The sequence below is a fragment of the Lontra canadensis genome, unplaced genomic scaffold (assembly GCF_010015895.1).
Source record: "Lontra canadensis isolate GAN:19392208 unplaced genomic scaffold, GSC_riverotter_1.0 scaffold41, whole genome shotgun sequence".
Lineage (NCBI taxonomy): Eukaryota > Metazoa > Chordata > Mammalia > Carnivora > Mustelidae > Lontra > Lontra canadensis.
In genome coordinates this window covers 4,732,037-4,748,626 of record NW_022631035.1, presented here as the reverse complement: position 1 = coordinate 4,748,626, position 16,590 = coordinate 4,732,037, and the positions used below count along the sequence as shown (strand labels likewise).

Below are 16,590 nucleotides of genomic sequence, written 5' to 3'. Positions count from 1 at the left end.
ATTTCCTGTGAAGCTAATGTATCTTGGGCTTAAGATTTGAAGCATAAATAAAATTTTTTTAAAAATGTGTTTCATGTTTCATGTTGAGACCCTCATAAAGGGATTTTATTCTGAGACTCCGCAAACGTATTCTTACATAAATGAAGGTTTCTCCGAGTACTGTTTTAAGAGGGGCAGAGGGAGAGAAAGTCACAGGTAGACCCCACGCTCATTGGGGGGTTCGATCTAACCTGAGATCACCAGCTGAACTCACATCGAGTCTGATGCTTCTGGGCTCTAGGCTCAGCGGGAGTCTAATTTCTCTCCCTAAGAGTGGGGCGCTTCCCCGACTGAGCCACCAGGGTCCCCCCAAATTTCCAGAGGATGCAATCAGATGTTTTACACGTTTCCCACTAAATTTTCTACCTCTCTTAATGGGTTACCACCCACAAATGTGACGTTAGCATTTCTCAAATCTGATGGATTGACAAAGGTTCTGATAGCTACAGATGTGAGCGGAATAGGGACAAGTGAAATGTCCTGGATACAAGGGGTTCAGTCCTGACTTGGGCTACGCTGGCTGCCCTGACTTAGGGCACCTGGATTTCTTCACTAGTAACAGTCACTGTCAGATGGCGGAACGGACTGTCAATACCATGTTTCCCACATTAGACCTTTTCTTCCTGGACCAGTAGTTCTATCCAGAGAAACATACTTAGGACACTGCTGTCCCTGAGACTAAGGGACAGTTCCATGTTGCCAAGCTTAAGAGGCCATGACCTCCCGCTGGCTACTCCCCTCTAGTCCAAGCTGCTCGCCAGCCCCAGGTAGCAGTTTCAAGTAGCTGCCCTGATCGTGAAAGCCGAGGCCTTTGATCACATGAATTTCTAAAGTAGAATTTTGGTTCTGGTGACAGTTACCCTCTTGTTGAGACGCTGATAGGCTCTACTTTCCAAAACCACGGAGCCAGAGGCCAGGTCCTAGGCCTTGGTGAATTAGCCAGTGGTGATCAGTGCCACCTCGGGAAGGCTCTTGTCCCTGTAGCCAGTGTAGCGGGTCAGACTGGAGCTACTAGTCATGGGGCCAGTAAATCCCAGGGCTTAAGGGCTACATGGAGGTGACTCGGTTAGTTGAGACTTAACCCAACGGAATCCCCTGTGCTCTGTCTAAAACTGCCTATCAGCCGAGTCCGGATTTATTGAATTCGCGATGTGAGGCGGAGAGTTCTTTACCTGATCTTGTCACTTCAGTGGCCAGTGGTAATCGATCCAGTGGGACTTCCACAGGTGGGCAGCCCTCTGTGCACTTGACCCCTGTCAAATTACCACGACTGGCCCAGGGTTCTTGAGTTTTCTGAGTGATCTGCCTGCTAAACACTCCGGTGTGCCACCCCAGCCCCTTCCCCAACACACAGAAAAGACACAAGGGTCATCCTGTCATTTATGCGAGTACCTAGTTCAAATTACAGTCTGCCTTTTGCGCTCCCACTTCATCATGGAGCAGAAGGAAAGTGGTCAAGTCCTTGGGTGGTGTAGGCATGTCTTAGGGTCTGACGTCGTGGAGTTGCTGGGAGGCTGGACATGCTCGTGGGAGGGTCTGGCTGGCGAGTGTGCGAGCCTGCACTGCTGCTTGACCCTGGTCAGTGGAGATGTCAAAGTCGCCGCACCCACGTTGTCAAGTTCTCTAACAACGGCTGGCTTTGAGAGCCTCTGCTCTGAAGTGTGTTTGCCCTTCGCTGGTGAGGGTCACAGTCTCGTATTACGTTACCTTCAGTTTTCAAACACCCAGCAGAGCGGTCGTCTCCCTTTGCCCAAGGTCAGGATATCTGTCTCCAACCTCGAGGGGAGTCTTCTTGGAGAAACCAAGAACAAGATGGTGTGTCCTGCAATGAACAGGCTTCAAAAACAGTCACAAGTCCAGCTCTTATGTTCTCTAGAGAAGAAGGGGTTGGTGGAGGGGAGCTGGAGCCCTTCTCAGAGGCTGAAAAAACTGGGGGCCGCCTAGGCCATGTGAGGGGCCAGGGAGGGGGCCCACGGGTCCACAGCTCTGCAAGAACAAAGGGCTTGGGTACTTCAGGGTCAGCGCTGGTACAGTCGAAGGATGCCGGCCTTGTGCAGTTTCTTCCACAGGGTAGCTTCCAGGGACAGGTCGTGGTTCACGTAGAATATGAGTGGCTTCTTAATTCGCTCGAAATAGTGGTCTGAAAATTTCCAGTAATTGCTTGTGATGAATCCATAGGCACTAACCTGGACAAGGATAGTCACCGCATTAGCATTTACTGAGCTCTGTGCAGACAGATTTGTGAAGTGACATGAATTGGGAAAGGCACCCCCCCCCTTCCTTAGATGCCGTGTTGAAGACACGGGTGAACAGTAGTCGGAGCTCACGCTAACGGCAGGCCGTGCGCTCTTGGACACGTTCTCTCGGCCTCGGGATAACCTCAGGTGTTCTCCCCATTTCACAAATGAGGCAGCGCTCGGGGGTAAGCAGCCATGTCCTCAGTCACGAGCTAGTGAGTGGCCAGGCTGGGCTTCAAAGTCAGGTCTGTGATTCATGATCAAAGCCATGATCTCCATTGTTAAGTGTGAGGTGGAGACAAGTCCACGAGTACTTGTTCTAAGGGGAGCGCAGTCAGGGGACTGCTGCTTTAAAAAAAAATAGGAAAAGGAAGGACAGTGTCGTGGGGTGGTCCTTGGCCTCCAGCTTTTGTGCTGGCCTTAGTGGGGGTCACTGCCCTTCTTTGAAAACCACTCCTCCACCTCTGCTGGGCTCATGTGGGCGGCACTGGGAACGTCTCAGGCAGTGATTTCAAAGGCTGTGTGTGGAAGGCTAAACCTGCTGCCCAGCTCAGTTCTAGAATGTTCTCCCAAAAGGATGTCCTTTTCCACTCCTGTTGCAATTCTGCTTTCACAAGAACAGTTTGATAACATGCTCCTTAAATACCACAGGGGTGAAGGACAGAGGTCCCCGGGCAGGCGGCTGCTGGAGGAACGTGAGGCCCAGCACCTGTCCTCGGAAGGTTCCTGCCAAGCCCTCGTGGAGGTAGCTGGGGAGTAGCACTCCCTCCCGCCCCTTCTAGACACCCATTTTTGCTCCTGTGGCTGGAGAATCCCTTCCCCACAGGGGCAAATTCCTTGCCCACAGGGGCGAATCCCTTCCCCAAGGGGACAGTCCCAGGCCCCCTGGGGGTGACAGGCCTCCTGTAGGGCTTATCAGGTCAGATTAGGTTCACAGCCACACCTGCCCCCTGCTGCTGTGGGCCCCTCAAAGAGAAGGCCTCTTACCTGGTCACAGGTGTGCAAAGCCGTCAGCAGCATGAGGGCCCCAGTACTAGGCATATATAGGTCTCCAAAATTTGTGTTAATCAACTTTGATTTCAAAAACCTGGAGAGGAGAAGTGGCATCAAAACTCAAGAAAGAGGTGTAGGTCTCAGTGGATGGCTGTGCCCCTACGCTTTCCGAACCGTTCAGAACTTCCCGGCTCTTCCCCACTTAGGAGAAAACCCAAACAAAGCAAACGCAAACGTCTGGGTAACAGAATCAAGTGAGAAGAGGAGCAGGCCTGGGCAGAACCACAGGTATAATCCTTCCCTCTCCTGCTCTAGAAGCGGGACCCAGCCTGATTCCCCTTTCCTGTCTGCTACACCTTGCCTTCACCCCTGGGCTAAGTAACCACAGTGGCTAGGGGACGGGCGGCCTATTGATCTAGCCTGAAACCTGTGTTTCTTTCTTTCCAGGAGAAGTCCCTTAAGAGGCGCATGAGCAGGGCACCCAGGGCCTGGGCCCGGAGTCACTGGTGAGAGAAGTGTGCACACACTCTCAGAATCCAAGTGAGGCCACGCTACGGCGGCCACCCCGGATTCACATCTATGCTTTGCCAGACAAACCACCTAGCCTCCTGGAGAGCCTGTTTCTTCCTCTGTTGGATGGCTCGGAGTGCCGGCTCCAGTCGTCCTACCCAGAGCCACACTCGCCACCCTCCACCTGCTCTGGAGGGGGCCAGCAGGGGGCGACAGCAGGGCTTCTTGGCCATGGCGCTATTGACGTCCAAGTAATTCTTGGTTGCAGGGGCCTTCTGTGTACGGTATCCCTGTCTATGCTCGCCAGTGGCGCTTACCTAGTGACAACCAGAATGGCTCCAGAGAGAGCCATGTGACACTGCCCCCCACCATTGGAACCTCTGGTAGGGGAGAGGGACTGAGGGCGGGGAGGAGGAGTGAGAGCAGGCTGTTATTCCCGGGTTCCTCCCTGTGGTCGCCTTGGGAATGCCTGCGTTTGGGCCCAGAAGAGGTTGGCTGTCCCTGTGGGTTACTGTCCGGGGCATAAAGCCTGCAGAGATGGGTGGGTGTGCAGGGGGATGGGAGGGGGAGCTGTTCTCTGTGTACCCTCCCCACCCCAACACCTACCTCTCCCTCAGGTAGCTGATGAAGTCTGGATGTAGTAGCTTGAATTTCCTGGCAGAGGCTTCCGGTCCGAAGTAGGTCTGAGGCCTAGGACCCATGAAAGAAGTGGACAGAGCGGCCCGGGCCGTCATACGGCAGGTTGGGGAGCGAGGTGAGGGCAAAGGTGCTGGGCCTGCGGCGGTGCGTGCGGTACGGGCGGGGCTGGGTGTAGTAGCGGGAGAAGGGTGTGTAGAAGGTGGCCGGCAGCACCGTGGGCACCACGTGGGGCTTCCCGCTCACCAGAACCTCGGTGGGTGGGGTGTAGGTGAGCGAGGAGGGGGGCGTGAACAGGGATGGAGGGGTCGGGTAGGAGCAGTTGACCCGGGGGTGGTGGGGAGGAGGTGGGAGCAGGGGGAAGTAGAAAGAGTCAGGGAGAGGAGGGGGCTCCCGGGCTGGGCAGGGGAAGGAGCAGGGGAAGCACTGGTTCTGGGGCAGGGGTGCGGTGGGGGGCTGGAAGAAGGGGGGTTCCTTCAGGAAGCGGGGCACGTAGGGGGAGATGTAGGATGGGATGCCCCGAATGGGCCCGATGTAGGAGGCTGAGGTGGCGGGGCTGCGGGAAGGGGACCGGGGGATCGGCACGGGAGGAGTTTGGGAGGAGTTTCGGGAGAGGGATTTCAAGCCAGATTGGGAAGGAGATTTGGAGGTGGGTGGGGTGGGGTTTTGGGAAGACCCTCGGGGCACATGTTGGATATGAGGGCTGGGGGTTAGGGATGAAGCCCGGGAGGAGGGCTGTGAGGCAGTTGGGGTGACAGGGTGAGAGGGGGGCCGGGAGGAAGACCCCCGGGTGGGGGACGGAGAGGGGGCTGGGCCAGCAGAGCTGGAGTAGGCCTGCTGGTTGGAAGGGACGATGTGGTTGGACCGGGACTGGGAGGGGGACTGGGTAGGGGACGGATTGGGGGTATGGGAGGGGGAGCTCATTGGTGTTGGGGAGGCTTACGACCACCCGATCGATGTCTCTGAGCCAGCCCCCCCAAGGGCCCAGTCCCCCCCGTGTCACAAAGCCCACCCTCATGACCAGATGCCTCGTCAGGAGTGATTGTTGGATCGTCATGGGCGGGGTGGGGGGGGTGTTTTCAGGTGGCCAGAGCAAGCGGGCCTGGCCTTTGAGGGCTTAATCCCTAAGGATCTTAGAATCTGCTCTTTTGGGGGTGGGCGGCCTGGTCTGGGAGCACTGGGATAGGAAGGCTGGTTTTTGTGGCCACAGAGGAGGCACAGATACCTAAGGATTTGACTTTGGGACGAGAAATTGTCTCAGCACCACAGGGGGAAGGTCCAGCTGAGGCCAGGACAGGGTTCAAAGGAGCTGGACACCAGCCTGCTGCCCAGGAAGGTGCGGGAGAAAAGACAGAGTGCCCTTTGTTCTCTCTTTGCCGGACTCTGGGCCCATGTCATCTGCTCTCCAGTTCATGGGCACAGTCCTGGGAGGATGCCCATGGGGACGAGTGGCATGGATACCAGCCCCCCCCCCTTTGCTTCCAGACACCGTGTGCTCAGCCGGCCAGCAGTCAGGAGCGGACAGGCACAGCCCGTGCTGCCGGCCGGGGGGGCTGTGTGTGTTCGGGGCTACAGCCTGCCTCCTTGGGTGGGCTCCTGGGGACCGGGAGGGCTACCCGGGCTCCTCTGGGGGTAGGGAAAAGAGCATAATTCCCCAGTAGTCTGTGAATTCTTGGAGATTTTCTTGCTGTCCTCACCCACCTTCCCACCCTGACAGTGGGTCCAGCAGTGCCACACCCCACACCAGCTTGGCTGCTCACCTGTCCCCTTTATCAGGGCCCTCGGGGACATCCACACCCAGAATGGCCGATCTCAGCATCACATAGTCCCGGATGTCAGAGGGGATGAAGATGTAGTGCAGGTCCTGTCGGGGCGACAGAGACACTGATCCAGTCCCCCCAGCCCCCCGAACAGGACCATGTCCTGCTCAGCCCGCCACCTGGTCCTGCCACCTGTCCTGATGGGAGAATTTCTGCTCTCTGCCTGGAACCCCCCCCCCCCCCCCCCCCCCCCCCCCCACTGGTCTCCCTCTCCTGGTTTCAGTACTTGCTCACAAATCTTTGGGCATGCTGCAAGAGGTGCGGCTTCCTTGCCATCCCCTTGAGTGACTAATGGATGGAACGAAGCAGAAGGGATGGTGTGTGACAACCTTGACTGTGGCCTCCGTCAAGCCTTCAAGTGCCCGTAGCCCCTGTGGATCCTGGCAAACACCCAGATCCTGAGCTAAGACCACCCTGCTGAGCTGTTCCCAAATTCCCGACCCTCTGAAACTGTAAGATAATAAATGTATGTTGTTTAAAGCTTCTACTAAGTCTGGGGTGATGTTAACACCGTGGTAACTCATGCAGGTAGTGTGGCCAGAAATGTGCTCTTTTTTGTTTTGTCATGAGCTAGGAGAGGTCCTGCTCTGGCTAGGACACTCCTGAATTTCCCACTTAGAGGAGGAAGCTTCTAGAAACTCAGCCCAGTCCTACTGGGATCTCCCCCCTTTATGTGGCACCCAAACGGCTCCTGAAAGAAGAGCGGTGTTCCCGCAGCTGGGTGTGTCAAGAAGCTGGAGGCGGTAGGCGGCCTCGGATTCCGGCTCCCCCACTTCCTGGCTGGGCACGCAGCCCCGTGCCTTTGAACCTCAGCCTCCCTCACAGGCTGCTGTGGGGTCAGGAAGGCCACTCAGGGAAATGGGAGACAAGCCTCAGTGCTCATAAGATCAGGGGGCCCTGGAGGCAGCTGATTTTTTCAGTGGCCCCATCCCAGGCACCCAGCATCCTGGCACAAGCTCTCTGTCTACTGGACTGGGGCCACTTGGTTCGCCACACAGAGGGCGCTCTGGGAACAGTGGCACTGACCGTCCGCGACAGTGGCAGGCCCATCAGAAGCCTCACCTGGCCTTGTGGCACGGAGGTGAAGCCAAAATTCTGGTAGGAGATGAGGGAGTTCTTCATTGTGTTCACGGTGAAACCGTAGAAGGAGGTCTTGGTGCCCACATCCTTCTCAAAGCCTTTGATCACAGCACCATTGAGTCTGGTCCAGACAGAGGCCCATCAGCCTCCCGATGGTCACACCATGCTGTGCTGTACTTCCGCACCTGTTCCCAGGCCTCTGTGCAGACCATGTCCCTTGCCCAGGGAGGCACCAGCGCTGGTGGCCCATCCCATCCAGCCCTTCCCTATTCCTCCAGACCTCAAGGAAATGGGCACATCTGGCCCTGGTGGCTCCCTCCCCACTGGCTTGTGGCACCCACACTCCCACCTTCAGGGTCTGTCCCCCTGTATGCCTTTGTCCGGGCCCACCTGCCTATTCCGGGGCTGCCCCTGCCCATGGCCCTCCCCGAGGATGCTCCTCCAGGGGCCGGTGGGGACTAGCTCCGTTTCCCGCTCCTCCCCACCTCCTGCGCCCCATACCTGAACACGTAGTCATGGGCGTCAATGTTCAGCCCCTGGCGGGAGCCATTCAAAATGCCTCCGTTCCCCACCACCGCACACCGAATGCACTTGGAGAGCGGCTTCCCGGAGGCGGCGTACAGCCTGGAGCTCTCGGAGCCATTCAGGAGGCTCAGGGTGGAGTTGATGGCTGTGGGTGCCAGACAGGGCAGGGTGCCATGGGGGTGGGGTGCTGTCCCATGGGCCGGGGCTGTGCCGAGACTGTTTCTGGCACGCCACCTGCCAGAGGCCTGACACCAGCCCTAACCAAGGCACGGGGCGGGGGGGTGCGGAGAGCGCAATGTTGGGCTGAACCGGGGGGAGAGGATTCGACTGTACCCTCAGTCACCTCAAGAACTTGAATCACTAGTCCTCTCAAAACTGAATGTTCACAGTAAAATAATCTGAGGCTCGCGGGGGTTGGGGGGCAGAGTGAGCGTGGGGGTGGGGTCTCTGGGCAGTTTCCCACTGCGGGAACCACAGGCGGGCTGTTCTTGATCACCTTTGGACACTGGTCCCAGGAGCTGCACATCAAACCCTCCCTGACCCCTGGTGCTGGCGAGTATAGCAGGTGTCACACAGCAGCGGGGGGGCGGGGGGGCGGTGTCCGAGCCTGGAAATTTACTTGGGAGCAAAGGGGCAGGGTGGGGGTCCCCATAAGGTGCTGTGAGGGCAGGGTCGGCATGTGGGCCCAAAGCAGGAGGAAGGGATTCTCTGGGGTCAGAGGGCTGGGCAAGAAGCAGCCGCTTCCGGTTACCTTGGCGGGAGAGCCCCTGCCAGCCATAGGGGGCTTTATGCTGGCTCAGCCTGTCCCAGAGCTCCTGAGTGAAGAGGGCCCCCGAGAGCAGTACTGGAATGGAGAGATCGAACAGGGTGCGGAAGTGGGGGTGCTTCTGGATGGCCTGATAAAGTGGGTGTTGGCAGTGCGGGCTCTGTGGGGCAGGAGGCAAGAGGGCCAAGCTCCATTAGCTGAAGGCTATGGCGGGTGGGAACCTTCCTATGGGAGCCTGCAGACCCCTGCAGGATGGTTGGGTGGGGGGGGGAAGATCTGCTCTTCCCCTCCGGACTTGGTCCACCAAACCTGCCCGCTGAGCTGGCTTGTGGCCCAGCAGCGTGGTGGGGTCAGCTTTCTGGATTTACCCAAGCCCAGTCCTCTCTCTCCCTCCTGGATGCCACCCTATCCAGGGCCTGATGGCTCTGGCCTCCTATTCCTTCAGTTCACACCTAGGGAAACTGTGGCGCACCTTCCCACCAAATGTGTAAGACCTGCTGGCCCTTTGATGGAGGAATTCCAGCCTGGGCTTTGGAATCTGTCAGTCTGGACCCAAATCCTAGCTCTGGCCATCCTCACCTGCCTGCAGCCCCTAATGTCTGAATGCCTCACTGCCTCGGCCTGGCTGGGGCTCCCCTTCCCACTGAAGGGGGCTCTTTGCTAGGCCGCTGGTTTGACCAGGGCAGGAAAGAGCCGTACAGTAAGTTCTGCTAGAACGTTACCTATGGATGCCTAAAAACCAAGCGCACTAGGCAAAACAGGTACCGTCAAAACCACAGGGCTTTGGGGCCAATGGGATCAGGGGCACAACACTCAAGAGCTTGGTCTGTGGTTGACTGGACGGATGAGGGGCCTAACAAAGCTGGAGGCCCAGGCTCACTCACCCCGTGGTTAAGATCTGCCACGTTCTACTAAACACGTGGCCCTTGGCCTTGGAGGAGACCTGACGTTTGCTTGTGCGAGTGGGCGTCAGAAAGATGGGACTTGAGAGTTACTGGGGAGTGGTGAGAAGAGGGTTAGAACCCTGAAGTGCTTATCTGACGGGCACATGTGTGCACACTTCGCGTATTCTTCGTGGCTCCCTCGGGTTGGGCGTGGGTCTCTGCATTTACTCTTCGTGTTCGCAATGAGAGTCACCCAGAGGCAAACACAAAGTTTGTGTTATGCTCAAATTGTTTCCTAAGATACCAGTCTTGCTGGAACAAATTCAAATTTGAAAACAAATTTTCAAAGCAGGCTTTCTGGAAGAACTGACGACTAATATCATTACCGTTCAGTTCATCTCTGGGGTGTTTTCCAGGGCCGCCTTTAAGAGAGGCCAGGGGAAAACTCCCCGGTCTTTGTATTGGGAAAGGCTGTGCTCCAATTGGGCAGCTGGCTTGCTATTAGCTCATGGACACAATGGCAAATTTCCTTCTTCCCCGGGGCCACCAGGAAGCTCAGAGCCAGATCTATGGCCTATCCCTTACACCTTGTGGCTGATCTTCCATGCAGTTATCTACATGACATTGTTTGATTCTCCTACCTTTATTCTGCCATTTCTTCATTTTATTCTATATTTTTGACTTGTTATGTGTATCCAAAAGCCACCCAGAATCCTTTTTTTTTTTTAAACCTGGTTCAGATACGTTTGCATCAAGCAGCACAGGTGCACAGGGCTTTAGGAAACTTAAAGACGACCCATAAGCTCCCATAAGATGCTTGAGGCTTCTCTTTGGCCTTGCACGCCAAGGGTCCACCCCGCCTCTGTTCTCAAGACGGGGACCCCCCCTCACCTGCCCAGGGCTACTAGCTCCGTCTCTGTACAGCTCAGCTGTCGCTAGGTTTGACGTGCAGTGAAATCTTTTCTCCCCTAAGGCCGCACTAACAAGTCCCAGGTTAGTGTCTTGTGTCTTGGGCACAGCTCTTAAACCTGAATGAGCCAGGACCTGACCTCTCTGCCTCACTGTGTCCATCTATAAAAGCTACACGAGAGGGGTGCCGTGTGGCTTTTGCACGAGAACGTGGGTGAAGTGCTCCAGGCAACATGATTTATGACAGAGCAGGGCCCAGAAGGTTCTCAACCCCGTAGGCAGGCATGGAGCATCTTTCCAAGGTTTGTTGGTCTACTCCATGGAGATCCGTTTAAAAATTGTGTGAATTTCATAACAAGAAGGGATTTTATAGTAAGAAGGTGCCTGGCTGGCTCAGCCTGTAGAATACCTGACTCTTGATCCCCGGGTCATGAGTTCAAGCCCCGAGGTGAGTGCAAAGAGTACTTAAAAATAAAATCTTAAAAAAAAAAAGGCATTCTGAGTAGAATGTCAAATTCACGGGCCTTTTAAAGATAAATTACAAGGCTTCCCAAGAACTCTTCTCCTGGCTACACCCCTTCTCTGCTCCTGGGGTACAGGGAACCCTGGTGGCCAGGTCTGGCTGGCCACTCAGCTCGAAGCTTCATGTTTATGGGGTCCAGAGAGCTCCCCCCAGCAGTCTCACGAGAACGTTCTCATTTGCTCTCTTTGTCCCCACCTCCCCGCTAACTTGATGCTCGAAATCGCAAGGAGAGTCGGCCATTGTACCTTTCTCAGTCCAGCGTTTGATGCCTTGTGTCCAAAGAATGCTCGAGATGATGTGGCATTCCTGGGGGAGAAGCAGAAGCAAAGCAGGGCTCAGACCTGTCCCTCGGAACCTTCTGTCTGATTCTTAGCCCCGGAGGCTGTTAAAGCCTGTCAGAGTCAAAGATGGCATTCCTTTGATCTTGCCATGCTCTGATTTGTGCCCATGTCTCCCTCTTTAGGAACAAAAATATTGTCACATTAGGGGCTCCTGGGTGGCTCCATTGGTTAAGCGTCTGCCTTTGGCTCAGGTCATGGTCCCAGGGTCCTGGGATCGAGCCCCACATCAGGGTCTGTCTCCTTCTCCCTTTGCCTGCTGCTCCCCCTACTTGGCCTGTCAAATAAAATCTTTTAAAAAATATATATTGTCACATTAGTATATTTTGCTCAGCTCTCTAAACCCAGAAATCTAAGAAATCCCATGGCAAGTGGCAAAAATGTAGAGTTTACAAAACTGTGAGATCTGGTTCAAGGATGAAAACATACACTAGGCGAGCTTGCCAGACCCCTCCCGTCATCTGAGGGAGCTCCCTGCCAAGTCCCCAGAGACAGATGGTCGGTCTCAGATGATGTGGTCCCCCTTCCCCTTGGGGTCGGTCATCCTGGCTCCTGCCCTGTGGCTCCCCATAGAAGACACGTGTCTGAAGGCTCACTCCCTAGGTTTATACCCCACGGTCTAGGGAAGTTACTTCTAGAAGCCTTGGTGTCTATATCTGGGCAGCAGATATAATCAACTGATTCATTATCATTATTAATCATATCACATCTCCAGGGCGCCTGGGTGGCTCAATCATTAAGTGTCTGCCTTTGGCTCAGGTCATGATCCCGGAGTCCTGGGGATCGAGCCCCACATTGGGCTCCCTGCTCGGCGGAAAGCCTGCTTCTCCCTCTCCCACCCACACTTGTGTTCCCTCTCTGTCTCTCTCGATCAAATAAATAAATAAAATTAAAAAAAATCATATCACATCTCCAGTTGTTGGAAGGGTTCACACAGAGACTCGATATTATCTCACACAAAAAGTGTCCTCTAAATGGTAGCTATTGTTACCTAAAGGAGGAAGGGAAAGGACCTTGTTATGACAACCTCTACGACTGTGTCCCTTTGGGAGGGAGGGAAGGGGCCCATGTTACTGCTCCGCCCCTACTCCCACCTCCCAGGCGACCCCTGTATTGGGGAGATGGCAAAGAGCGTAGAAGGAATAGGGGCCTTTGTCTACTCAAACGGGTGTCCGGCTTCTCCTGGACTCCTGTCTCCCCCAGCCCCCACAGCCACAGGGAAGCAGGTGGGGAGGACTTTGGATCACCAGGCTGTTTGCAAGGAAACAGAGGCCTCTTGTTCTTGCTTCTGACCTGCTGAGCCAGCTGGGCCACAAGGGAGCCTGCCTGTGACCTGCCTCACTTCAGGTTTCCGTAGAACCCCACAGGGCAGACGGGGAGGGGCAGGGATGATCCCTTCCCCCATCTCTCCCTTTCCCCCTCGGATGGCCACCTGCCCCCCACACCCTGTAGTTCCTCTCCTCAGTACAACAGAACAGCCTCTCAAGAGGAACCGGGACCCCAGGACACAGCCTCAGGGGAGGTGACGATTCCCAGGGAGCGTCTGAAAAACACCTGCGCACAGGGCCTCACCCCTGCAGTTCTGATCTGACTGGTCTAGGCCTCCTGGACAGGTGATTCTGTGGGAGCCGGGCTTGAGAACCAGAGGAGGGAGCTGCTGGCCAGGGCAGCTTGGAGACCAGAGGGATAGAGTTGCAGGCGAGGGGTTGGGGAGCCCCCCTCCCAGTTCTGTTTTGCTGCCCTGAACATCCCAGTCTAGGGAGGCCTTCTTATCTCCAGAACCCCCCTCTGTGCTCTGACTTCTCCCAGCCCTCCTTAGGAATTCAAGGGCTTCTAGACACACCTTCTAGATGAGCCCAGAAGAAGTGGGGAAGGGAGCCAGCCCCCCTATGCCCCTCCCGCAGATTTCACTGGCCTGAGGAGAAATAAGGACCTTGTACAGTAGTCCTCCCCTACCCTGGGGGTAAGCTCCAAGACCCCCAGTGGATGCTGTGACCGTGGACAGTACGGAACTCTGCGCATGCTATGTTTTTTCCTCCTTTTCATGCAAAGGAATGCTAAAGTTTACTTTATAAATGAGGCACAGTAAGAGAAAAACAACAATTGATAAAATAGGACGATCATAACAATATAACGTGAGTGTGGTCTCTGTCAATATCTGACTCTGTGAATATCACCCTTCTTGCACCGGTGGGGCATGACAAAATCGGAGGGGGAGGGAAGTGATGGCCGCACGGTGACTTACCATTCTTTCAGGCTCCTACTGACCTGTCTGTGGGGGGGGGGAGGCTGATCTGCTTCCAGACCTGACTGGGGGTGAGTGACTGACACAGAGGAAAAGCCAAACTGCATATAAGGAGGGAGCCCTGCGGTACATTTCCCATAAAACAAAGTCTACTCAATTTGGATCTACTCTTAGGAATTCTAGGCCCCTGGATGTCCTTTCTTTTATAAAATAATGTTGACAACAGACAGTGTCAGATAACCAGGGCAGCCTATATCTATCCTTACCACCACCACCCCACCCTTAAAAAGGATTTTTTTTTAATTATTACTTTTTTCTCTCTTATTTATTTGGCAGAGAGAGAGAGAGATATCACAAGTAGGCAGAGAGGCAGGCAGAGAGAGAGAGGGGGAGGGGAGCAGGCTCCCCACTGAGCAGAGAGACCCGATGCTGGGCTCGATCCCAGGACCCTGAGATCATCACCTGAGCTGAAGGCAGAGGCTTAACCCACTGAGCCACCCAGGTGCCCCCCAAATTACTATTATGTTTTAAAGATTTTATTTATTGGGGTGCCTGGGTGGCTCAGTCGGTTGGGTGTCTGCCTTGGGCTCGGGTCGTGATCTCTGGGTCCTGGGATCAAGCCCCGTGTTGGGCTCTCTGCTCGGCAGGGAGTCTGCTTCTCCCTCTCCCTCTGCGCCTCCCACTGCTCTCTCTCTCTGTGTCAAATAAATATATAAAATATTTAAGCGGGAAAAAAAAAGATTTTACCTATTTATTTGACAGAGAGAGACAGTGAGAGAGGGAACACAAGCAGGGGGAGTGGGAGAAGCAGGCTTCCAGCGAAGAAGGGAGCCTGATACAGGGCTCCATCCCACGACCTTGGGATCATGACCTGATCCAAAGGCAGAAGCTTAACAACTGAGCCACCCGGGCACCCCCCTTTTTTTTTTTTTTTTTTTTTTTTTTAAAGACAAGTCTAGATATCCCAATGCCTGGAAACTCCTGACCCAGATTGTTCTGCCACAGGTGAATTCCCGGGCTGGCTTCCCCTGTCCAGCCTGCAATGACAGCCCTCAGGTGCGGAAAGACCAGGCCCCAAGGCACTCCAGTTCCTTCCCAAGCTCTCCAGGTGGCCAGGCCATCTGCTTTCCCACCCCAGGGCGGGGGGGGGGGTGTCACACAGCCTGCTCCCCACCCACTCTCTGGGGTACTCAATACCCACCCCCTACAGCGGGGCCCTCCTGGCCAGCCCCTGGGGCTCAGCCAAATCGCAAACCTTAGGGGAACAGCAAGAAAACGGACACGTTCTTGGCTGGTATGAGCTTTTTAAAAAGAGGAAAGACCTTTCTAAACTTCCGTGGAGGCATAGTGGATGTCCCACACCCTCACATTTGAAGTTTATTAGATACTTTCAAAGGATGTTCAAATGTGTTTTAAAACATTTTTACGTAAAATTCACAAAGGATTCTTTCTTAAACCACACCTTCCACCTTCCAGGCCCTCGCCTTCTGCAACTCCTGACTACCCGCAGGTGTAGTGGCTCCAGGTCCCCGCAGCCGGCACCTCTCTGTTCTAGAGCCACTGGGCTCCTAAGGATTTGCAGGTGTTCTCGTGCTGTTTTGCAACTTTAGATGCCTTCGGACCGCGTTTCCTGAGAACGGATAACTAACTTGCCTTCCATCCCGTCGGTTCGGTGAGGAGCGCGCAGATGGGGAGGCGCTCCGACGGCAGAGCCCGGCCTCGCGGGTGGGCGAGCCTGTGGGGGGGGCCCTGGCGGCCCCCTAAATCCAGACTCCTGCACAGCTCGATTCGCCTCCGGACGGAAAACCAAATTCTTCAGTACCTGGCACCATCACCTACCGACGCAGGCTCGGAGCTTCGTCCTTGCCCGGCACACATGCAAGGAAGGTGCGCGCTGGGCGAGCGGAGGGAGGGGAGCCCGGAGGCGGGTGTTGGGGGGGCTTGGACGGAGCCCGGGATCGGCCCCTGGTCCCGGGGGGTTGGCCGCCGCTTCGCCAGAGCGCGCGCAGACGGCGCTTTATCAAAATAAACGCAGCGAACGGCGCGCGGGCCAGAGCCGCGACCCGGCGCGGGGAGGGCGCAGACGGAACCGGGAGTCTTGGGTCCCTCCCCCAAAAGTAGAGTCGGAGAAATGTGACGTTAGCGAGGAACGGTTCTTGACAAAAACGGGGCTGTTTTGTCCGACCCCGACGACCCAGCCAGATCTGGACAAAGTGGAATCACGGCCGGAGGGATGAACCCACAAGGCCCCGCGGAGCGAGTAGCCAGTGCGCAAAGGGGCGAGATTCCCCTCGGGCCCCGGCAGAGGCTGTGGGGCCCGGGTGGCGCAGGTTGGTGGCCCCGGTGGAGGCTCTGGGGACAAAGGGCCGCGGCCCGAGTCCCCGCCGCGAGCCACCCCAGGGAGGCCGACGCGGCGGGCAGACTGAGAGGCCTCGGCTGGGCGCCCCGCGCCACCCCCACACCCCCTGGTCGGACGGCGCTGCAGCCCCTACCTGGCTCCGGACCGGGGCCCCGGGTACGGCCCCACTGCCGAGGAGTACAGAGTGAAGAGGATCCCCGAGCAGGCAGCCGCGAGCAGGAGCAGCAGCCAGAAGAGCTGGCCGCGCGGGAGCCCCATGCAGCCCCGGCCCGCGGGCGCCCCGTCCGCCGCCGTCCCGGGCCGAAGGGAGAGGCCGGGGCGGGCCGGGTCGGCCTCCCGGAGGCGGCCGCCCAGCCCCACGGGCCCTGCCCTCCTCCAGCCCCCGCGGCGCCTCCCCGCCCAGCAGCTCTCCTCCTGCCCGGGCTCGCCGCACCCTCGGGGGGTGCGTTGGCGGGTCCCGGGGGCGGGCGTGTCGCCCCCTCCCCCACCCGCTCGCGGAGCTGCTCGAGCCCCTCTGGCGCTCTCCTCGTTCCCGGGCACTTGGGCTGCCGGCACCTGCGCGAGCCGGGGTTTGGCCCGGGCGTTGTCCGGCCGCGGTCAGGGGCAGGCGCGCGCGGGCCGGGGGTGGGGTGGGTGCCCGCGAGAGGGGCGGGGCGCGGGGAGACGCCGCCACCTGCCGGGTGGGCCGAGCACTGCTGGCTCCCGGCCAGCTCCCGCGGCTTCCGG

The 16,590-nt window shown here is 56.7% G+C and overlaps 1 protein-coding gene across 1 annotated transcript; it reads right to left on the bottom strand.

Moving 5' to 3' along the window:
* Positions 1–1,911: 1,911 nt before the first annotated feature.
* ST6GALNAC2 (ST6 N-acetylgalactosaminide alpha-2,6-sialyltransferase 2) lies at positions 1,912–16,203 on the bottom strand. The gene is made up of 9 exons (XM_032870530.1): positions 15,998–16,203; positions 11,168–11,228; positions 8,592–8,766; positions 7,817–7,985; positions 7,298–7,436; positions 6,176–6,279; positions 4,386–4,469; positions 3,264–3,363; positions 1,912–2,225 (listed from the first exon to the last, which is right to left on the bottom strand). Exons 1-9 carry the CDS (start codon positions 16,120–16,122, stop codon positions 2,058–2,060), a joined length of 1,125 nt encoding a protein of 374 aa, XP_032726421.1. The 5' UTR covers positions 16,123–16,203; the 3' UTR covers positions 1,912–2,057.
* Between the last annotated feature and the right edge of the window lie 387 nt (positions 16,204–16,590).

Excerpts from the sequence above, each read along its gene's own strand:
- ST6GALNAC2 (XM_032870530.1), bottom strand. The coding sequence starts at position 16,122 with ATGGGGCTCCCGCGCGGCCAGCTCTTCTGGCTGCTGCTCCTGCTCGCG. Across the intron at positions 7,986-8,591 it reads GCAGGGGCTCTCCCGCCAAG|CCATCAACTCCACCCTGAGC; the intron begins GTAACCGGAAGC and ends TGGCACCCACAG. Across the intron at positions 4,470-6,175 it reads GGCCCTGATAAAGGGGACAG|GCCTCAGACCTACTTCGGAC; the intron begins GTGAGCAGCCAA and ends CATGGGTCCTAG.